General features: G+C 35.1%; 1 protein-coding gene across 2 annotated transcripts in view; it reads right to left on the bottom strand.

The window, feature by feature from the left end:
* ARFGEF1 (ARF guanine nucleotide exchange factor 1) overlaps window positions 1-21,670 on the bottom strand; it is a 144,191-nt gene that overhangs the window by 30,534 nt on the left and 91,987 nt on the right. For both annotated transcript variants that reach the window (XM_036102409.2, XM_036102410.2), the window contains exons 15-23: window positions 20,022-20,133; window positions 19,469-19,674; window positions 19,121-19,205; window positions 14,128-14,299; window positions 12,041-12,192; window positions 8,550-8,678; window positions 7,510-7,668; window positions 7,121-7,271; window positions 1,808-1,898 (exon numbers count right to left, since the gene is read on the bottom strand). In XM_036102409.2, coding sequence (XP_035958302.1) covers window positions 1,808-1,898; window positions 7,121-7,271; window positions 7,510-7,668; window positions 8,550-8,678; window positions 12,041-12,192; window positions 14,128-14,299; window positions 19,121-19,205; window positions 19,469-19,674; window positions 20,022-20,133 — 1,257 coding nt within the window. The remainder of the gene's footprint in view (window positions 1-1,807; window positions 1,899-7,120; window positions 7,272-7,509; window positions 7,669-8,549; window positions 8,679-12,040; window positions 12,193-14,127; window positions 14,300-19,120; window positions 19,206-19,468; window positions 19,675-20,021; window positions 20,134-21,670) is intronic.

Raw genomic sequence — 21,670 nt, 5'->3', positions numbered from 1 at the left:
AAGAAAATGACTTGTTACAAGACAAGTACAGAACTTTCCAGAATGATACCTAACAATATTCACACCACTGACTTGAATACCTAAGTTATCTGACTCAGCTTATGAATTTAGTCAGAATATTACATATGAAAATATACTCTAATACTGAGAAATTCAGAAGAAATTTAATAAGAAAGTGAAAAGTACCACACAAGAATATAATCCCATAGTAAATCAAAGATGTAACTTTTAATGCTTTTATTATAAGCTAAAATTTAAATGTTGAGGTTTTGTATAAAATTGGACATTGGATTTATGTTTGCAGAAGTTATCTGGTGATGATGAATCTGAGACAACAAAGTACTAACAGAATTTGTGTTAAGACCCCTCTAAAATATCTTAAATTCTTAAAATGGAGAGGCCTATCATACAAACAGTGGATAGATGGATAAATTAGAACTGGCTATGGTCATATAAAATATACTATGGAAATAAATAGTAGGTAAAATGTTAACTCTTGCCTGAAGAGATTCTCATAAAGACAATGAAGGCAGGAAAATGATTTGGAAACAAGCTACCCTGACAACAGAAGGGCAGACATTATTACACGACTCTCCAGTTGTACATGCAGGCAGAGACTCGGTGGAGAGGGTAAGAATGTACATTCAAGAGACATGCTGCCTGAGTCTATGTCCTGGCACCACTCCTCAAAATTCTTTGTGGATGAAACCGGTATTGCAACAATAATCAAGACAAGATTAGTTGTGGGGATGAACAAGTTATTTAGGCCCCCTCTGCCTCAGTTTCCTCCTTTATAAACTAAGGACAATATTAATACTTATCTCATTAAGTTACTGGAAGTATTAAGTGATAAGTAATACCTAGGAAGTACTTCGAAAAGTGCCAAGCACATGGTAAGCCTTCAAGTTATATAGGGGGTCTAAGAGGATATGCAATCTTTCTTCAGCCTTCATAAGGAAAAGGCAAATGACCTCCTTCCCTTATTAAAAAAAAAAAAAAAGGTCAGCAAGTGAAGATTAAGAGTTCTTTTCAAAGAAAAAGTTGCAGGGAATATTTCCAGGGTCAGTGGCCACTGAATACTCTAGCTCAGTCTGTACTTATAGCAAAAAGTTTTATCTGAAGTAAAATTCTGGATTAGTGTAAGTCTCCAAGCACTAAGAAAAAATACATATTATATTTTGGACAGTTTCATCACAAGTAATAAAAAAATTTAAATGTCAGTGTTGTAAAATGTTAAGTTTCAAATATTTGGGCATTCATCTAGAAAAAGCTAATCTTCAAAAGAACACTTAGTACGGGTTCACTTTTAGAAAACAAACTAAAAATGAGGAATGCTTGGTAATATATATACTATACAAGCTCTGAAGTCCTTTCCAAAGAAGCTTGCAATGAGAATTGCCAGCAAATCCTTCACTTACCCATAATGCAATCTTATATCAAATAGGACTTGAAAGATTAACACTCCATTTTCATATAGGGATAATAAGACCAATTAGTTTTCTATGAAGAAAATAAAACATGTGTTCTTTTTCATCAAGATTACCATTTCCCTAATGTCCACTAATATCTATTTTAAGTTAAATTTTCATACTGTTTATCTCCTTCCTATATTCCATGATCTAAAGAGCAAAATTATAGGTACTTCATCATCAAAATCACCATATATCACAGTATAGTCTTATAATACTTAAGGAAAGTTATTTTGGCAATAATTTTTCTTTTTTAACCACTATGGAGCAAAATGTACCTAAATGCTACAGAATTGAAACAGTATTCATTTGAAAAGGGAATAAAATAAATACCTTACCTGTCTACAGCAACAACAACACTTTGAGAACTGGTTTCTCCGATGGATTCCTGAATACTTGCTATCTGCTTCCAGTCCACATTTCCTCCAACTACCACACATAAAAGAGAGTTATTTCAGTTTGAAAATAATTCAGTAGAAGAATACACTTATAGTTCTAAAACATATTTCTGAAATCAGTTATTTTCTTAATGAAAGAAATAAAGCTTTTGGTAAATAATGCTTTTGGCATCAGTGACCTATATCAGGGCCAAATGCGCTTCATTAGCTATACTAAGTGGCATATAGACATGGATGGTTATAAAGACAAATTCTGCTTCCAGAGATCAACAAATTAGGGGCACTGAGAATTCAGATCACAAAATTAATGACAGTAGGCATAATTTCCCTTAATGTTTAAGAAACAGCACTAATTGTAGTTCCAATGTTATCTTCTTAGGATGATTCCCAATTCCATATAATTAGATCTCCCTGTCATTCAATCTCCAGTTCTCTATATTTACAAATGCTTTTTGGAAATTTTAACTGTATTTTCTAGTATCTTCTTATTCAAAAAAATCATTTCTCTTTCCCCCTCAAAACTGGTTCCATATGTTGGACAGAACAATTTTCCCAGTTTTCGCTCTTAACCTCACAATCATCTTTGATATCTTTCCCCTCCTCCACCAGTTACTAAATCTTTCTTTTGATCTGTTCCTGGTGTTATTCCTTCATTTTCATTCCTACACAATGTAGAGCCTTATAATTTCAGGGCCAGATTACGGATAGTTTCCTGACTGCTTTCCCTGCTGCTAATTTTTTCCCTCTTCAATCTTTCTAGTCTCCTGTCAGGTTAATTTTTCTATATCATCACATTCATTTTGCTGCCTATTACTTTCAGGATAAAGCATAAACTTTTTAAGCCTAGCATTTAAGGTAGTACTCTTCAACATTCTAGCCATTACAGAATCTATTCAGGCCATCCCTTAACTATCTAAAACCCAATGTGAGTTCTCAGGAAGGAATCCTCCCATTGTTCCTCTGAACTAAGCACTTACTTAAGTAAATAATAGTCAAATCAGGATTTCTTCCATACAGTTTCACATAAATTACTATAGGTGTGTTAATGTTGCCTTCTCAGCACAATTAAAAGTTCCCTAAGGCAAGGAACCAGATCATACACATTTTTTTAATTGCTGTTATTTCTCGACGTCACAATATTAAGTCCAAAGAGGATGTTAAGAAATATTTGTTGACTCAACTGACCACTCACTAAATGCCTTTATGAATGCAACCATAATAGATGGTATTATTTAAAGCAGCTAAACTCAAATTCTCTTCCAGGAACTGAACAATGTGAAAAAAGATGTGATCCTTGACCTCAGAGAGTTTATAATTTATCAGGAAACACAGACTGAGATAGACTTATAACCAACTTTAGTAAAATGTAATAATTACTTCATCGCTGAGATAAACTAATGACATATAATACAAGTTTTGCTAAAGAGAACTAATTTTGGGAGGAGAAGGAGAACTAATTTTGGGAGGAGAAGGAGAACAGGGTTATTAGCTCATGGAAAACCTTCATATATGATGATATATTAATTCAAGTTGGACCTAGAAGGATAATCATGTAGAAAAGGAGGCAGAAGGAAAAGGAGCAGCATATATAAACTAATGGAAGGATGAAAGTAAACATCATGTTTTAACACACTTGGCTACAGCCATAATGGAGGATCTAGCTGGGGACAAAAGAGAAGGGACAGAACAGTAGTAGGAGATGAAGCTGGGAAGAGAGGGTAACATTAAAATGTGAAGAACCTTGACTGTTACGTTTAATGTATTGCTTTTGAAAATAGAGTAATATGGGGCACCTGGGTGGCTCAGTCGGTTAAGCGACTGACTCTTGACTCTTGATTTCAGCTCAGGTCATGATCACAATCTGGGATCGACCCTATTTGGCCTCACCACTTGGGAGGTAGACTGCTTCTCTCCCTCTCCTTCTTCCTCCTCTGCCTCTCACCCCTGCTCGCGCACATGTGCGCGCACTCTATCTCAAATAAATAAATCTCAAAAAAAAAAAAAAAAGATTGAGGGACGCCTGGGTGGCTCAGTCGCTAAGTGTCTGCGTTCGGCTCAGGTTATGATCTCAGGGTCCTGGGATCAAGCCCCATGTCAGGCTTTTTGCTCAGTGGGGAGCCTGCTTCTTCCTCTACCTGCCTCCCCCCCTGCTTGTACTCTCTCTCTTGCTGTCTCTGTCAAAAAATAAAATAAAATCTTAAAAAAAAAAATTGAAAACCAGGAAAATAGACCTTTTAGAAGACTGACATAATGCAACCTATTTTCTGAAAGATAATTCTGGTAGTATCTGTAGAACACAGTGAAACAGGAAGAGATACTAGAGCTAGAAAGACAAATAAAGAGTCTATTTCTATAATACAAGTGAACAAGGACGAAAGCCTGAAATAAGTGACAGAGAATTGGAGTGGTTAGGGAAATAGTGTCAAGCAACACTTGAAGCACATTAGCACGTTACAGGAATTTAACGAAGAAAAGTCTATGAGAAAAAATAATGCCCATCACCACTAACTTCCTTTGTGTATCATCTGAATGTCCTTCCTAGAAAGCTTTTATTTTTATATTTAAATAATCTGTAATCATTAAGAAATATATTTAGAGGAATCAAAAAAAATATATAAAATGTTTAGCAATCCAAAGAACCTATTTCAAAAACACATGAAATCTTTCGAAGATCTGTATAACACTGTAACATGACAGGCTAATAGTTTCAGCTTTACCAAACAAATTACTCAAAGCACAAATACTCAGATAAAGAACAAAGAGGTAGGAGTGAATATTCACTTAAGATTTCTATGTCCAAACCACTGAATTTTTAAACTTTGATATACAGTATGCATATATAATTCTAATAATCATATGCTACGTGGGCGCCTGGGTGGCTCAGTTGGTTAGGTGTCTGCCTTTGGCTCAGGTCATGATCTCAGGGTCCTGGGACTGAGCCCTGTGCCGGGCTCCCTGCTCACTGGGAAGTCTCCTTCTCCTTCTGCCTCTCACTTGTGCTCTCTCTCTCTCCCTCTCAAACAAAATCCTTTTTAAAAAATATCATATGCTATGTATTCTTAATAATTAAAAGTTTCACGTTTCCAAAAAGTGGAAGTACAGACTTACATCCTATCAGTCAGAAAGTCACATAAACATATACTCAGCCCTATTAACGTGGTTACATGGAATACTTGGAGGTAGATGCTATCAATAAAGGAGGATACTAATTCATTTTTTAAAAACCATATATATACAGATTTAAACACACTCGAATGTCTGGACTACATCCTCTTCTAGCTTAAATTCTGACTACAGCATCCTGCTGAAGAAAACATCTGTTGCCTGAGTAAGTGATAGGGCACAGATGGACAGGAGTGGACATCTGCCACACTGGGCTAGCTGATAACTGATGAGAAGGCCTGAAGGGAAGACTCTGCCCAACAGGGGCCAAGTCAACAGACTGAATCCCTCTAGGATGCAGACTCAAAAATGAGAGACCTAATCAATCAGGAATGAGTGGTGAATGGAGCAGGCCCAAAAGAGAAGTAGATGACATAAGATGAAATCTAGATAAAACAAGAAAGAGAGGTGGAAGAATATGGCTGGTTGCTTGAGTGGCTTGGAAGCCTGAACTTTTTATTTCATTTCCAGATCCAAAAAGTATTTATTTTTATGTAAATTCCCCTTTCCTGAAGTGAGAAGACAGGTCATCTCATATTCTTACAACTTAGGTAGCACAACAATAATGATCAAATTAATTTAATTTACTTTCAAGTATACTAGGAAACATTATCAGTAAGTATCATTATTTCTCGTTTGACTAAAACTTTTAGAAGATAAAATACTCCACTGGTGTTTTATTTTTAGTGTAACCTACTTTTATTACTTGCCAAAATTAAGCGCTGACAATTTGCACCTGTCATTATTTTAGCCTTCCTGTACTCCTATTTGGCTTTTCCCCACCCCACCCCCCAAACAAAAATGCCTTTCAAAAATTACTGAATCAATCAATGCACATTCATTTCACTTGTTGGTAAATATTTTTCATCTGTATCTCAGACTTCTAAGTGATATAAGTCACCATGAAGGTGCTCACTGGTTTTAAATCCTGCTGGGTCACCAAGTTATTAGGTCTACACCTTCACCTCCCAGAACCAAAGTATCTAAGATACAACTGGGTAAAAGAACTGCACTGCTGGCTGCCACAGTTGAAATATCACTAGGAAATAACTGTCCCCAGTCCAACTTAAAGCCACACATGGTCCTGGTGTTTCTTCTTTCCCTGTGGATCATTTTTTCAAATTTAAAGGATTTTTTGGATTTCCTTACGTATTTTTACTGCAAGCAATAACAGAGAAATCACTAAAAGACAAAAAGATAAAAAATATCCAGAAATATAGTGCTAGAGTAAAAACCTTAAAAAGGTAAATATTCCTCGATCTCATCTCTTTCCTGCTCTTTTTAAGTCATGTCTCTAGATTTCTTGGATGGAAGTGGGGTGGGGAAAGTGGACAGAAAACAATCCACAAACCATCAATATACCAGCCACTGTGCTAAGTCCATTTATACATATTCTTATTTTTAATCCTAAGACCTCTATGCAGGTATTACTATTAGTTTGCAGACGTGGAAACCAAAGCTCAGAGTTAAAGTAACCTGCACACAGTAAGGAAGATACACAAAAGAATTCAAACCCCAAAGTACGTATTCAAAGCCAAAGACAGTCTAAATGCTGCTTCTTCCCTGGTGGTACTCTTTCCATTTATGATTCAAAATGTATTGTCTTTAGTTCTTCTGTAGCCATTCTCACTAATATTTTGCTTTGTTCTATTGGGTTAAATCTGGAAGTTCCTGGCCACACTGAGCAGATAAGGAACCACGGGGAAGTTTCTATACCAGTATAAGAGTCTAGTTAAGACTGCATAGTGCCTTTAAAAAAAATCTGAATGTGAATGCTTTCTCCAGTTGCCCCAACTATTTATCATCTTCTACAAGCCTTCACTCATTTAAGTTACCTGCTTAGTGTTAAAAATAGGTCATTTTAAATTGCACCTTTCTCCTACCCCCAACTATGAGATTTAGATTAAGGGTCACTTAATGCTGCAAACTAGACCAGGCAAAAATGGTCTTCTTGCTTTTCCCATAAGGTTAGCCACAAAGGGCATTTTATCATGTCCCTCTAATTATATTTCCTTGCTACAATAAAGTTACACATACTGAACAAGTTAAGAATCTTTGATACCTCATAAAAATAATTTTTAAAATTCTCACCTAGCCCCAGACCCACAAATTCATCAGGAGCCTGATCTTTTGTTCCAGTAAGAGATCCTTCTCTGCCCCGTACTGTTCCAGAAATGTATCGAGGTTTCACTCCAGTTCCTATAAGCTGTGCAAGCTCCAACTGACTGATGCACTTCAGAATCTTATAAAAAAAAAAAATCTTTTTAATTCCACATTAAAAATGATCACAAAAATACTTAAATGTATGGAGCCAGGATTTAAATACAGGCTATATTATAAATCATTACAAAAACCTAAATAAACTTATCCTGAATATACTAAATTTTTCCCCAAACACTTAAGCATGTCAGTGGGCAGAATATTTAGCATTAAATCATTTTATAAACCAAACTGTAAAGTTGAAAATAAAGTGCTTATACCTCATGCCATGAATTTCCTAAATAATTTCCATCTGTATGGGCCACTGTGATAAGTGTTTTTATTGTATCAATGTTCTTCTGTTTCATTTCAGTAATACCAGAACTCACTGTAAGTAAGGTAAATCTTGCTAGTGCCTGGACATATGCATCTCTTTCCAGCTATAAAAAAGAGAAAAGTATACTTACATTGTTATAAACACAACAGAGTGATCTCTAATTCCCTACTGACAAACTGCTTACTTGTTTAAGTTTTTAACTGACAAATTACATACCTCAAACTATAGTGTTTTTATTTAAATGAATTTCTAAAATCTAAAGGCAATGGAGATGTCAAATCAAGATGAGATTTTAGTGACAACAAATAAATTCATATAGTAAAAAACATTCCTGGAGTGCTTATGTTTCAAGTACTGTGCAGACTAACAGAAATGTGATTTATAAATATGCTCATTTTTTCTCTACAGCTAGGCTGTGCTTTTTAAGCCATAACATTCATAAATAAATGTGAAATGGGTTTAAAAAAAAAAAAAAGCAAGCAAGCTTTGGCTAAAATTTATTATCAGACAAAGTATATAAATTACTAGAAGGGCCTGTCTTCATGAAAATTAAGTTCTAGATACTTGGTTCTCTTCAAGATAACTTTTCTTAGGTTTAAGTGAAATTATAAAGTAATATATATAAGCACACAAGTATGAAAAAATATGATTCAATAAGTATGATGAACCTGCAACATATTTAAATAAGATATTCAAATTAACATATAGAAATTCAAAGTCTTAGAAACTTTGGTTACAGCTAATATTCTATAGAGAAAAAAATGCTAACCAAAGTCATTATGATGAATTCCAGATGCACCAATATAGAACTACCCCTTCTGTCACAGTTTCTCAGAAACTTAAACATTAGATTCATTTAAATTCCATCATAAACTTGAAATTAGTCTTTAGTAAGTCAAACATAAAAAAATAATTTTAATTATAGTCATGACATAAGTAATTTATGCTTTCCACACTGGCTACAAAAGCAAAATTCTTTGTTACCTGAATGCTGAAAATGCATGCAATTCTGATTGCACATCTTATACCTTCCAGGCAAAGAGACGCTACTTCAGTATCATCACAATCTTGCAGACCCACACTAAACGCAGCCAGAAAAGGTGTCCAAGCCAACTAGAAAAATTAAAAATTTAAACTCTATCATGAATATCAAGTGATAATTAAATTTTATTGTAGTAATACATTAATATTTCTCAAAGCTTCAGACAATAAATGATTTGAGAAAGTTCTGAAAAAAAAAAAGTAGTGAGTTTTTTGGGGGAAAAATACATAATATTGCCTGGGCTTAAATAAGAGGGACAGCAAGACTACAAATTCAGTAGAGGACCTTAGGCATATTTTAAGTACAGCATCTATAAATTATTGACATCAATAAGAAACGGGAATTGTCACTATTCATAAATGATAGTAGTCTTACCCCTACTTTCAGAACTCATCTCTCTCTGCAAGCTTTAAAGGCCCTTGCAGTATTTCACAGACTTTATTTCTAAGAAAATCCTTTTAGTCATTTTCTACTTGCAATAATTACATTATTCTTTTTTCTTTAAGCCCGCTCCCTGGACATCACATTTAGCCTTACTTTTTTTATAGTCAAATATTTTACACTGCAATATCAATGATATGTCTGGTTCCTAGTTGGACAATACTTAAAAAATATAGTTCAATAAAATACTTCTTTGTTACAAACTGCAAAAACCAACAAATACTAAATTTTACCAGTAGGTAATACTGAATACCTAATGTAAAACTGTAATGTAAATTAAACAAAAATGCCTTTGGATTACTGAAAATTCTGACATCAAAACATATGTGTATACATTGGTGTGTGCTTGTGTAACCCTGAATTGTCTAATACGAGTATTTGTTGCTTTTAATAGGTTCTAATGAAGCAAAAATATATATCCACATAACCATAGAGATGAAAAAGATTGATACCAATGTACTGTAAAAATGACAACTGGAATTTTAAAAAGATCTAAAAAGTTTTTAAGATTACTAAGAAAAACATTACCCAAAGGATTACCCAAAGCTTTGTTTGTAACATCAGAAAGTTTAGAAGTATAAGTATATAATCCCTAAACAAAGGAACATAAGTCACAGTACCTTATTTCTAGTCCTAGCTTTGCCACTTACTTAATCTCTCTGAACCTCATTTTCTTTCTCTTTAATTCCTGGACTGCCACTATAGAGAGATACTTTGGGAAGCATATGAAATACAGTACTTTTAAAATATGAAGTACCACATGGAAGTAATAAATTACATGTTCTATTTTAAGTAAAGAAACAGCACATCTATTCAGAAACCTGTGCAATATTTTATACAAGTATAAATGTGAAAAATATATTTAACTCCGTTAGGAATTAAAGACAATGATTTCTCCTATCAAACTACACCTAAATAATATCCAGGGGTCAGTGAAATTACCCATTCATACTGTATAACCCTTTGTTAAAATACAATTTGGCAGTATTTAAAAAGTCCCTTAATATTATATCACATCTAGAAATCTTTCATTTAGTCTGGTACTTAGTCAATGCTTGTTTACTGAACACTTACTACAAGCTAAGAATGGTGATAGATACTGGGAAAAGTGAACATTACATAGTCCCTTGCCTCATGGAACTTAAAAGTCTAGTAAACAGATATTAAATTTTAAAATAAGTAAATGTATAAACACAAACTGTTATAAATACAATGAAGGATAAGCATAGCACATTATGAAAAAGGACCAAATTTGGATGGTGGGGGTAGGGTAGACCTGTCTGAGAAGGTAACATTTAAAGCTGAAACCACCTGGGCAAAGAAGGAAAGAGCATTCTAGACAAAAGACACAGCTTGTAAGAATGCTTTGAAAAGAAAATAATTTAGGACATTTCTAGAAACTGAAGGAATGCTGTGTGACTGCAGCCTAGTAAGACCGAAGAAATCTAGCAATGAGGCTGGAAAGGCAGTTGGAGCCAGACCACGCAAGGTTACAGATGTTGTGGATGTGTTAGTTTCATCATAGTATCATGCAAAGTTAGTGAAGGGCCTTAAGGAAGAAGGCAACATTTCTTTTTGTATTTTAAAATGATCATTCTGGCCTCTGTAAATGGATAAGAGGAGCACAAAAATAGACCTAAGGACACCAGTTAGTACACTACAATAATAAGATGAGAAATGAGGATGTCTGGAGAGGTTAATGGCAGTAGAATGGTGATAAGAGGAAAGATTCTTAATGCTAGCTTAGAAGATGTTTAAAGAACTAATTTAGAGAATAAATAAGCTATTTATGAAGAATTTTTAATGATACAGGGAAATACTTATTATGAGAGAAATAGCAAGATACAAATTCTACACATAATATGGTCACAATTATTGAATTAAGATTAAAAAAGTAGTATATGAATATATCAACAGTTTTTTCTGAGTGACAAAATTGTGGCTGGTTTCTTCCTTTTTTTTCATTCTCTACCTCCCCCAAACAAAAAACATTTGAGAAGAAAAACAAGAGTGTAAGACTATTCAAAACCAAACAAAAAGCTGCTTTATAAAATGGTTCATAATAAAGAGAAAATGTTTCTTGTATTATTTTCTGTATTATTTCAAAAGATAAGGCTAGTCATACTCCACTATTCCTTCTAACAAGCCTCCCCCAGGCCCCTCTCCCCCATCCTACAATTCTTCATCAACTTTTGGAAATAACATTATCACACAGACGTTGAAGTAGAGGTAGAACTATAAAACTTTAGAACTAAAAGAAAGCAATCTTGTAGTCGTCTTTTACTACCCATACACATATGTGTACTTCATATCTGAATGAGAACTCAAATTACAATCTTTAGCCTCCACAAACCATCCTACCACACCGTCCCACAAACTGGAATTTACTTTATCCCTTCTCCCTTTTCAATCTTGACTAGACTCTCCTCTATTTCCCTGTAATCCTTATCGATTCACTGCTTACTTACTCTTGCATTTCAGAGAAAGGATAGGAAAAAAGAACAGGAAAATGAAGAAGGAATAGGCAATCAGATTTTAAAGAACCAGTAAGTATCATTCTTACTAGATCAACCTTTAAACATAAATAACGCTTGCTTTTGTTCCTCACTCTACTCTTTGCACTCCAGGTATACTCAGAACCCTCATGTGAGTTCCTGGCCAGAAGTTCAAGATCACTTTGAAATTTTAGGTAACTCCAAAGGTTTAAATAGAACTTATTTGGAGAAAACCAGGCCAAAAATTAATGATCATTCTCTGAAATCCTCCCATTCTTATTTCTTAAGGTCACACACTTATTAACTGCTAGTAGTGTATACCTTTTCTCATTCTCTTTAAGAAAAACTTTATATTTCCTATATCCTAAATAGCATTGCTTTTGCTTCCAGGTCTATACTAATGGGCTATAATCACTGTATTTCCTTAACTTAAAAACACACTGAACAAAGTTACATATAAATGTATACTGCAACCAAAAGTTATTAGTAACTCTTACCTTAAACATGGGTCTCACATGCTCCAAATGTGTTGCACTTGTAAAAGGTGCCTGAACATGGCTCACAGCTTCCATGAGTGCTTTTGCTGTCTTGGCCATCTGTTCCATTTCTAAGTTATACAGAAGCCGCCTTTGTTTTTCACTGGCTACATCTGAAATAACAAGCACTATTAGCATTTAAGATATAAAGCTTTTTAAATGCTTTTTTACTATAAAATAATAAATACCACCAATTAATACTAATTAGGTATAGTCTTAAAAAGCCAGACACAAAAGGTCACATAAGGTGTGATTCCATTTATATGAAATGCCCAGAGTAGGTAAATCCATAGAAAAAGAAAGCAGACTGGTGGTAGCCAGAGGCTGGTGAGAGGGAGGGAATGTTAAGTTTAATGGGTACAAGGTTTTATTTTGGGTGATGAAAATGTTTTGGAACTAGACAGAGGTGGTGGTTGCACAACAATGTAAATGTACTAAATGCCACTGAACCATTCACTTCAAAATGTTTAATTTTATGTTATATGAATTATACCTCAAAAATGGGGGAAAAATTCCTGAACTAAGAGCTGGGGATAAGTGGAAAACCTATGAGAAGGGAAGAGAGTAGGTATAAATCTGTCACAGTGGAAGCACTGGGGAAACAACCCATTGGATGGGAGAATAGGAGGAGACAGGTAGAAGGCAAGGGGGTCCTTGGATGACACAGGCTTGAATGACAACTCCTGAGTTAACAAGAAAACAGTAATCCTAACATTCCGGGATGACATCAGTATTTCAGTACCCCTACAGCCTTCCCATATCCTGCTTCTCATTGATACTCTACCACCATGGACAAATTAGGCCAGAGAAAAGGAGGATAGGAAGAGGTTTTATTATGGGTCTGAAGAAGAAAACTGAATCAGAGAATTGGCATCTACTCAGGTGTGAAAATGAAGTCTTGAGCAACATATTTAACAACGTTATAAGGAGAAGAGCTGAAAATAATATGACCAAGTAAACTGCTATTGGAACTGGACTGCAAAACGAGCCAAAGACACTAATTCAAGATTTAGCTTTGCCACTCTTTGGATTTTAGCTGTAAGGATTTAATTAAGTTTTTTACATTATACTCAGCTTATAGATTCTATGATTCTAAGTTTTCTAACCTCTCTGGACTTCAGTTTCCTCATCTATAAAATGAAGGGAGTATTAAAACTCCTTAGAATCATCTTCTACATTATCCCAAAAGATAAGGCCATTTATATTTCACTATTCCTTCTAACACCTCCCTAGCCCCCGACTCTCATAATTCTTTATCAACTTCTGGAAATACACATATCACATAGGCCCTTGTTCCTCTCCTGTCAATAGAATTGTGCTACTGCAACCTGTTCTGTGAGATAAAGCTTGAGATTTCATTTCCAGGTGGAGTGTTCAGAAAGGCAGGAGTCTTCTTTCCATATTACTGTTATATTCCTGAGCCACTACACTCATCTTATAGTCAGATTTTTAGCTCTAATTTAATTACCACTGTCCACATGTATAGAATGTTTACAATGGAGACAAGCCCACAGTTGGCTTCTCATGCTGGTTAGATCTACGACCTCTATAATGATATAATTTGTGGTGCATCTGAAGGAGTGATTTCCAACTCCATGAGCTCCCTCACAATCCTAACCTTCCCCATCTCCTTGAATCATCCCTACTTCCAGCTTGTGTTTATGTGTAGCAATAGATGAACAGATAGAATTGTGTTGCTTGTAGATGATAAGGAGGCAGAAAAAGACTGAGAGCTGAAGTCTGACTAGTGGGGCTGCCTAAGCAGTCTTGCTGACGTCCAAATCCATGCTGAGATTTACTGCTAAATTGACAAGTATATATTAAATGCATACGAATCCATGCAAATTATATAGCATTTTCTGTTGATCACTGGTCAGTGCTATTTTTACTCAGAATGTGGAAAAAAAATATAACCAGATCAGCCAACTGTATATTATTATACTTCTCATTAGAATAGTATCTGATTTACTCTAAACCAAGTGAAAAACTCTTAGGAAACCCTATTTTTCCTCCTGAACAATCAGAATTCAATTGATTTGGATACTTACTTTGCTTACTTGATTTTGTAGGGATTGTGAGTTCTTTTGTTTCTTTCATTGATATCTTTTTTCCAGCTATTTCATTATAGATAGCTGATAGATATTCTTCAGGAAGGTCTTTACTGTCATTGATACCTCTATTCATCTTAATGTACTGTTCCTTTGTCATTTTATTTTTAACCTAGAAATGAAAAACCATTAATTCTTAAACTTACTTAAAAATTACTATTTTAAGAATATGAATTAGAATTTATAAATACTTTGAGGACAGGAAGGGGAAAATATTCAACAAAACATGTATTAAAATGAAAAAAGTCATAGAAAATGAAGGCAATGTAGAAAAGACCTAGCCTGGTATATGCTAATACACCTTCTCAGATGGGTACATAAATAATTTATAATAAGAAACAGGGAAATCGAATAATGAAATTATTTTTGCCCAAGGTTTAAAAAAAGAACCATGACAACTATTAAAAACATATGGTATCAAAAAGATTTAAATCTTAGTTTGGGAAAACATAAATATGTTGTAATGATTTAAAAGATGATTTTATATAACAGTGGATGCAAAGTAACAGCTGAATTCATTTAAAATCAGATAACAATCTCCCCTCCCTGACTGACTCAGCATGGTAAATGAATGTTAGGTGATCCAGGTGAAGTAGCCTTTGAACATTCTGTCTTAGAATAGGAATGTCCTGCAGCATACCTTGATCAATCTGTGGAGTAATAATTTGTAGTTTATAAGATACAGCCCTGTCACCAAACTTGAGAGCACAGTCAAAATGTTTATATCTCCAAAAAACCCATAGAGGTCTTACGACGTCTCTAAAGATACAGGCATACCTGGGAGAAACTGTGTTTGGGTCCAGACTACCACAATAAAGTGAGTCAAATAAAATTTTTTGGCTTCCTAGTGCATATAAAAGTTATATTTACCCTAAGTGTGCAATAACAATATGTCTAAAAAAACAATGTACATACCTTAATTCAAAAATACTTTATTGCTAAAAATACCGTCATCTGAGCTTTCAAAGAGTCATAATTCACTGATCACAGATCATCATTAACAAATGTAATAGTAATGAAAAAGTTTGGTTTATTGCGAGAATCACCAAATTGTGACAGAGACATGAAATGAGCAATTGCTGTTGGAAAAATGGTGCTGACAGACTCGCTTGATGCAAGGTTGCCATAGACCTTCAATTTGCAAAAAATAAAACGAGGTATGCCTATATATTTATTCAATTATATATACATTTCCACCATCTCCCATAAAGAATTTGAAGCAACTCCAAACGTAAGACTCCTCCTGTAAATTTATAAGGTACACAGAGTAATAAGCAAGTCATAACTTTAAAAACTCATCTTGAGTCAGCACTTAAAAAAAAAGGAAAGAAAGAAAGAAAGCCATTTCTCCTGGAGTTCTGATAAATACTAAAAAACAATAACTCAGAGACACTAAAATGAAAGACCGTACAAGTGCTGCCAATAAGAGGCTAAAAGAAGATTAACATCACTTGGAGATCTTGAGCATGCCATATTGTTTTAGCATCATGCCAATCAGAGACAAAAAGAAGTCTTGATAAAAAATCTGAAGTAGCAGTATAATATACTTGTGGGTCTGGGTTGGGAAGTGGGAGTGGGGAGCTCCCAGAAGTGGGAGTAGGGAATACATGAATTTCAGATACCCCAAATAAAAATATACTGCTCAAACAGAACAATTCTGCCACAATGGGATTCTGAAAGTAGGATAAAAAAAACATAATCCTACTTTTCTTTTCCTCCTTATCTTTTATGGAACACTCCACTCTTAACTTTTGTTTTCATGTGCGTATGTTTTTTTTAAAAGATTTTATTTATTTGACAGAGAGAGATAGCAAGAGAGAGAGCACAAGCAGGGGGAGCGCCAGGCAGGCAGAGGGAGAGGGAGAAGCAGGCTCCCCGCTGAGCAAGGAGCCCAACTCAGGGCTCGATCCCAGGACCCTGGGATCATGACCTGAGCCGAAGGCAGTCGCTTAACCAAGTGAGCCTCCCAGGCGCCCTTCATGTACTTATATCAAGCTGTGTTTAGTTTTAGTGTTTAAGTCACTTAAAGCCAGTTGTTACTATGATGGAGATTAATATACACAAAAAAACCTAAATGTGTTCTAAATATATACCTCAAATTTTAAAATAATTCATTGACTCAGACAATATATAAAAATTAGTCTAATTATAAATATTCTAGGTGAAATAGAAACAAAAATGACTTGTTTAAATATTTTAACTTTGAAAACAACTAAGAATGAAAAGACCTAGTTCTAAGGAATTCCTTTAAAATTTACCCATGTTCTTTTCAAAATGGTGTCATTTGTTACAGTTCATGTGGTCTTGAATCAAATCATATGGGGTCATGATTATGGGTTCAGTTTTCTAATTGAATTTTCCTTCATAGAAACTCATAAGCTGTTCTGTACCTATAGGCTGCCTATCAGCCAGCCAACAGTAGTCTGAGAGGGAGTGGGAAGACTACAAGCAATTACCACTGCTAGGCCAGGACTCCATGCACATGTTCTATGGACAGAAACAAGTGCCATGAAGACAGAGCACTGTTCTCAAGTTGTTTCCTAACTAATCTGTGTTCAGAAACTTTTAACAATCTGGGTACTATGAAAGGGCATTAAAAGATGTTTTAATATTTCCTCAAAATAACTTAGACAAGGATGTACATATGTATGGGAAGATATGACACAGATGCATGTAACATTGATAATTCCTTTACAGAACCAAATTCTTTAAAAATATAACATTTTAAAAACAAACGGGTGGTAGTGTATTGGTTTGGACCAAAACACCAGACAGCAAACTCTGATATGAAGATATCCAAGTAAATCAGTATCTGTAGACAGCCTTGTAACACCATGGAAAAAAGTATACTGCATAAAAAAAACCTGAAAGGGAGCTGCTTTAACTACACTGCCAGTAATATGCCAAGGGCAACTTTTATTTATTTTTTTAAAGATTCTATTTATTTGAGAGAGAGTGAGAGGGATAGTGCACGCAAGAGAGCACAAGCAAGAGCACGAGCCGGGGGTGGGGGGGGGGGTGGCGCTGTGCAGAGGGAGAAGCAGATTTCCCGCCTAACGGGAAGCCCTACATGGGGCTCGATCCCAGGACCCTGGGATCATGACCTGAACAGAAGGCAGGCACTTAACTGAGCCACCCAGGCGCCCTGCGAAGGGCAATTTTTAAATGATTAAAATATTAAATGACCTTTTAAGAAATGTCTATATAAAATCAAATAAATCGCTGGTGAATGCATAGTTGTTGAATTCTGCTGTTTAAATCTAAGGGTAATTCTGTATATAATCCCCATGATACATTTGATACATACTTTCCATATCAACCCTGCCTTAAACATCTCAAAACCCACACAGACAAGTCCCTACATTGCAAAGTTTAATCTCAAAATTTTAAATAAATTTTTTTTTAAAAAATATTTTATTTATTTATTTAATTGACAGAGAGAGAGACTGTGAGGGAGGGAACACAAGCAGGGGGGAGTGGGAGAGGGAGAAGTAGGCTTCCCGCTGAGCAGGGAGCCCGACGCGGGGCTTGATCCCAGGACCCTGGGATCATGACCTGAGCCGAAGGCAGACGCTTAACCGACTGAGCCACTCAGGCGCCCGTCACCTTTAAATAAATTTTAATTTTTCCAAACCTCTAAGATTAGTAATAGTTTATTTCATTTCCTAAGAATAATAAATTTCATTAGATGCCTATCCCTAAGAAGTATGAAGAAATTCTTTCAAATAGATAAATGTATAAAGGTAATTTTCCCCAAAGGTATCAACGCATGTTTTTTGAAACAAAGTATAAAATACCTAAAACTTTAAAAATAATTTTTTTGCTAATGGTATCAGAACTCAAGTGACAATTCCTTAATATTTAAGAAGGAGTTATGAATTTTAAGAGGCAAATGAATATCTCAATATCCTAGGTATCAACACTTTAAAATTATTGTTAATTTTTAGGTGCAATGGTATTGTGGTTATGTTTAAATAGAGTATGTGTCTTTCAGAGATATACACTGAAATAAATACAGATGAAATGATACGACACCTGGTATTTACTTCAAAATGATCTGGGAGAGAGAGAAGATACAGAATGAAGAAGACTGGCCATGGTTGATAACTGTGGAAGCTGGGTGATGGGCACAGGAAGGATTCCCATACTAACCACTCTATTGCTTAAGTTTGAAATGTTTAAAAGAAAAAAAGTTTATATATAGTGTCTTCTATGTTGTAATAAGTATAGGCAGAAGAACTAATACATATTCTTAAAATTTATCTTAAGCTTTATACAGCTATCCATCATGAGACAAATACAGACTTATTTTACAGATATCTGAAAGTCTAACTAGAATTATTACCAGAAACTGCGTTTTTTGTTTTTTTTTTTAAACATTTATTTATTTAGAGGTGTCTAGGTGACTCAGTTAAGCGTCTGCCTTCGGTTCAGGTCATGATCCCAAGGTCCTGGGATTGAGCCCCACAGTTGCAGTGGGGGCTCCCTGCTCAGCAGGCAGTCCGCTTCTTGCTCTGCCTCTCTCCCTGCTCATGCTCTCACACTCTCTCAAATAAATAAAATCTTAAAAAAAAAAAGATTTGAGGGAGAGAGAGAGAGAGAAAGAGAAAGAGAGCACTCCCATGAGCTGAAGGAAGGGCAGAGGGAGAGAGAAAAAAAAAATCTTAGCAGGCTCCCTGCTGAGCGTGGAGCCTGACACAAGGCTCCACCCCAGAACCCTGAGATCAGTACCAGAGCAGAAACCAAGAGTCAGACACTCAACTGACTGAGCCACCCCAGTGCCCCCAGAAACCACATTTGTAAAATGAACACTACACCAAATTAAATACCCCAATCTGGTGACTGGTTTCACTGAATAAGATTAAAATTTCAACTCTTACTGAATTCAAAAGCACTTATTTAATTTGTACTATCTATTATACACAGTACATACCTGTGGACTGTGAAGATCTGTGGTCAGCATGATAATTGAATAAGCCAAAACATAAGCAGTATCTGCACTAGCAAAAAGGGTTTGTCTGGAAAAATAAGTGTATCATGTTACAAACTTTTGTTGTTTTATAGTTGCATTTAAATAAATCATCTCAAACCCCCATAATTTTCTCTTTCAGGATTTATGTTCTAGCTCATACTACGTGTTTTTATGGAATTGTCTTATCACTTCTAGATCACAATCTAAGTTCTCTGGGTGTAAGGAATGATGAATCTTCTGATGCTCCCTGCCACAATGTCTTGGATATAGCTGGCAACCAATAAATACCTGAATTTGAATCTTGCTTACCCTTGGTTGCATTCAAGGTATCTTGCAGCAAATTTTTCCATCAATCGATCAATTTTCTGAGCTTCCCCTGGAAGACGGAATCCTTCCAGAAACATACGAAGGGCTGAAACAAAGTCCTTTCCTGAAAAGTCATGTTGGTCCACATATGCATACATGACTTCTTTGTTAAATTTATCATTATCTCCCAGGAACTCGCCCACTTGAGTCTAAAGAACAAAAGATAAAAAAACTGATATCCTTATGAAATGTTACATTTGCCACAGAGATTTAAAGAGCAGAAAAAAATGTAAGATTCACAGGTTTTGACTACAGGGTTAACTATTTCAAACGTGAAACTAAATAAAAGTTAAACACACTAAATGTGTTTATTAAAAAAAGATATTCTTTTGAGTTTAGAAAATTAAAAAGCAAAATTAAGAATACCTAGGTTATTCTTTGTAAGTTTTACTTACATACTTAGGAGGGCACTTTTAAAGGGAAACAGTATGTATCATTATTAACTTAAAAAGGAATTTTATAGAGAAGGTTAGAATAAAAAAATGGGTTTTCTTACAGAATCTAATCTTTCCTCTTGATGTAAGAATTGGGCAATATCTTCAGGTGTAGTGCCAAGCATCCCTTGTTCTTGGAGGTACTGTATTCCTCTCTTTGGTTTCTTATTAAATCTAGATGATGTTAAAGTTAATACAAACATTAGAAACAGAAAATCATTTGAAAAGAAGATCTTAAACTACTGTAAATTAATTTTCTAATACAACTTAGAAAATAGTTTATTTAATATAATCAATGCATGAATATACAAAACTTTTTACATTATCCAAAGTTTTATTTTTCTTTTCTTAGAAAAGAGTCTGAAGCAAAAGGCCATCTTTATCAATGATATGGACCATTTCACTATTTGAGATAATGTCATGTTGTAGATAAGCTCTGAGTAAGGATATAAATACTAAATATCTCATGCTTTTAATATTTATATTTTCCTTAATGCTCAAGTAATCTTGGTTCATTCCATATACACCCACTGATTAATTCTGTTTCCTGCTTTTAAAGTAAAGAATTCTAGTGACTGTTTAAGAACAATCTGACAGCATCATTTCATTAAAAAAATCCCTAGATACGCAATGTTTTCAAAGTCAAGTCCAAACTGACTAGATGGATACACAAAATCTTTCTCAATACAGCTCCAAACTGACTAGATGGATACACAAAATCTTTCTCAGTACAGCTCTAGTTTATCTCATCCCCTCCCACCCACCTACTCCCACATATCCTATTCTCATTTCTTAAGCAGAATGCATTTCTGCAGTCTATTTCCTCCACACGGCCTTTACTTGCTCCATTCACTGTGGAACTCTCCTTCATGCTTACAGATCCAGTTCAAAGGTCACCTCCTTGTTTCCACATCATTTACTTTCTACTTTTATTACACCACTAATTACTTTGGTCCCTCATCACCTGTCACCTGGGTAACAGTACTTAAATGGTCTTGCTATCTTTTGTTTTGCTCACATTCTAATCCATCCTTCAGGCTACTGGCCAAGTAATCGTTCCAAAAGAGAAACCTGATGCTACTCCTTCTCTAACTAAAATCCTTCAATACTAGTATGCCAAAGTCAAGAAAAACAAGATAAAAATTTGTTTACATGGAGAGTAAGGCCTTCTGGAATCCGGATCCAACTCAATGCTCTCATTTCATCTCCTGTGACTGCCCCCGACCCTGCCTTTGCCATGCTGAGCAATAGTCCTCAATGTTCCTCTCCTCTGTGCTGCGGCACATGTCATTCTCTTTGTCTGAAATGTCCTTACCTGTCCTGTCCGAATGATCCTGTCAAGTCCTAATTCATACCATAAATTAAAATCAAACATATTTCACTGAGATAAACACAATCTCTGCTCTCTAGAAGCTTTCTCCCTAATAAACTTGATTTTTAAAAACTGTAATAGTAAAAATGCAACAACTAATGTACTGACAAGGTAAGATAGCACAGAAGAGGAAGTAATGAACAGAGACGGCTGTGACATATTTCCTGGGGAAGGTGACTGTGAAACTGAGCTTTGAAGAAGAACTACATATTTCATAAAAAGAAAAAACATCTGAGAGAGGAAGGGGTCATATTAACACACGGCAGCATAAAACAGCAATGACACTGTAACAAACAGCTCTGCATTGTTGGAAGGATGAAGTGAGCCAAAGAAGTGGCA

The sequence above is a fragment of the Halichoerus grypus genome, chromosome 5 (genome assembly GCF_964656455.1).
Source record: "Halichoerus grypus chromosome 5, mHalGry1.hap1.1, whole genome shotgun sequence".
In the NCBI taxonomy this organism is placed as follows: Eukaryota; Metazoa; Chordata; class Mammalia; order Carnivora; family Phocidae; genus Halichoerus; species Halichoerus grypus.
The sequence above is the reverse complement of the archived record's forward strand: the minus strand, read 5'-3'. Positions and strand labels throughout refer to the sequence as shown.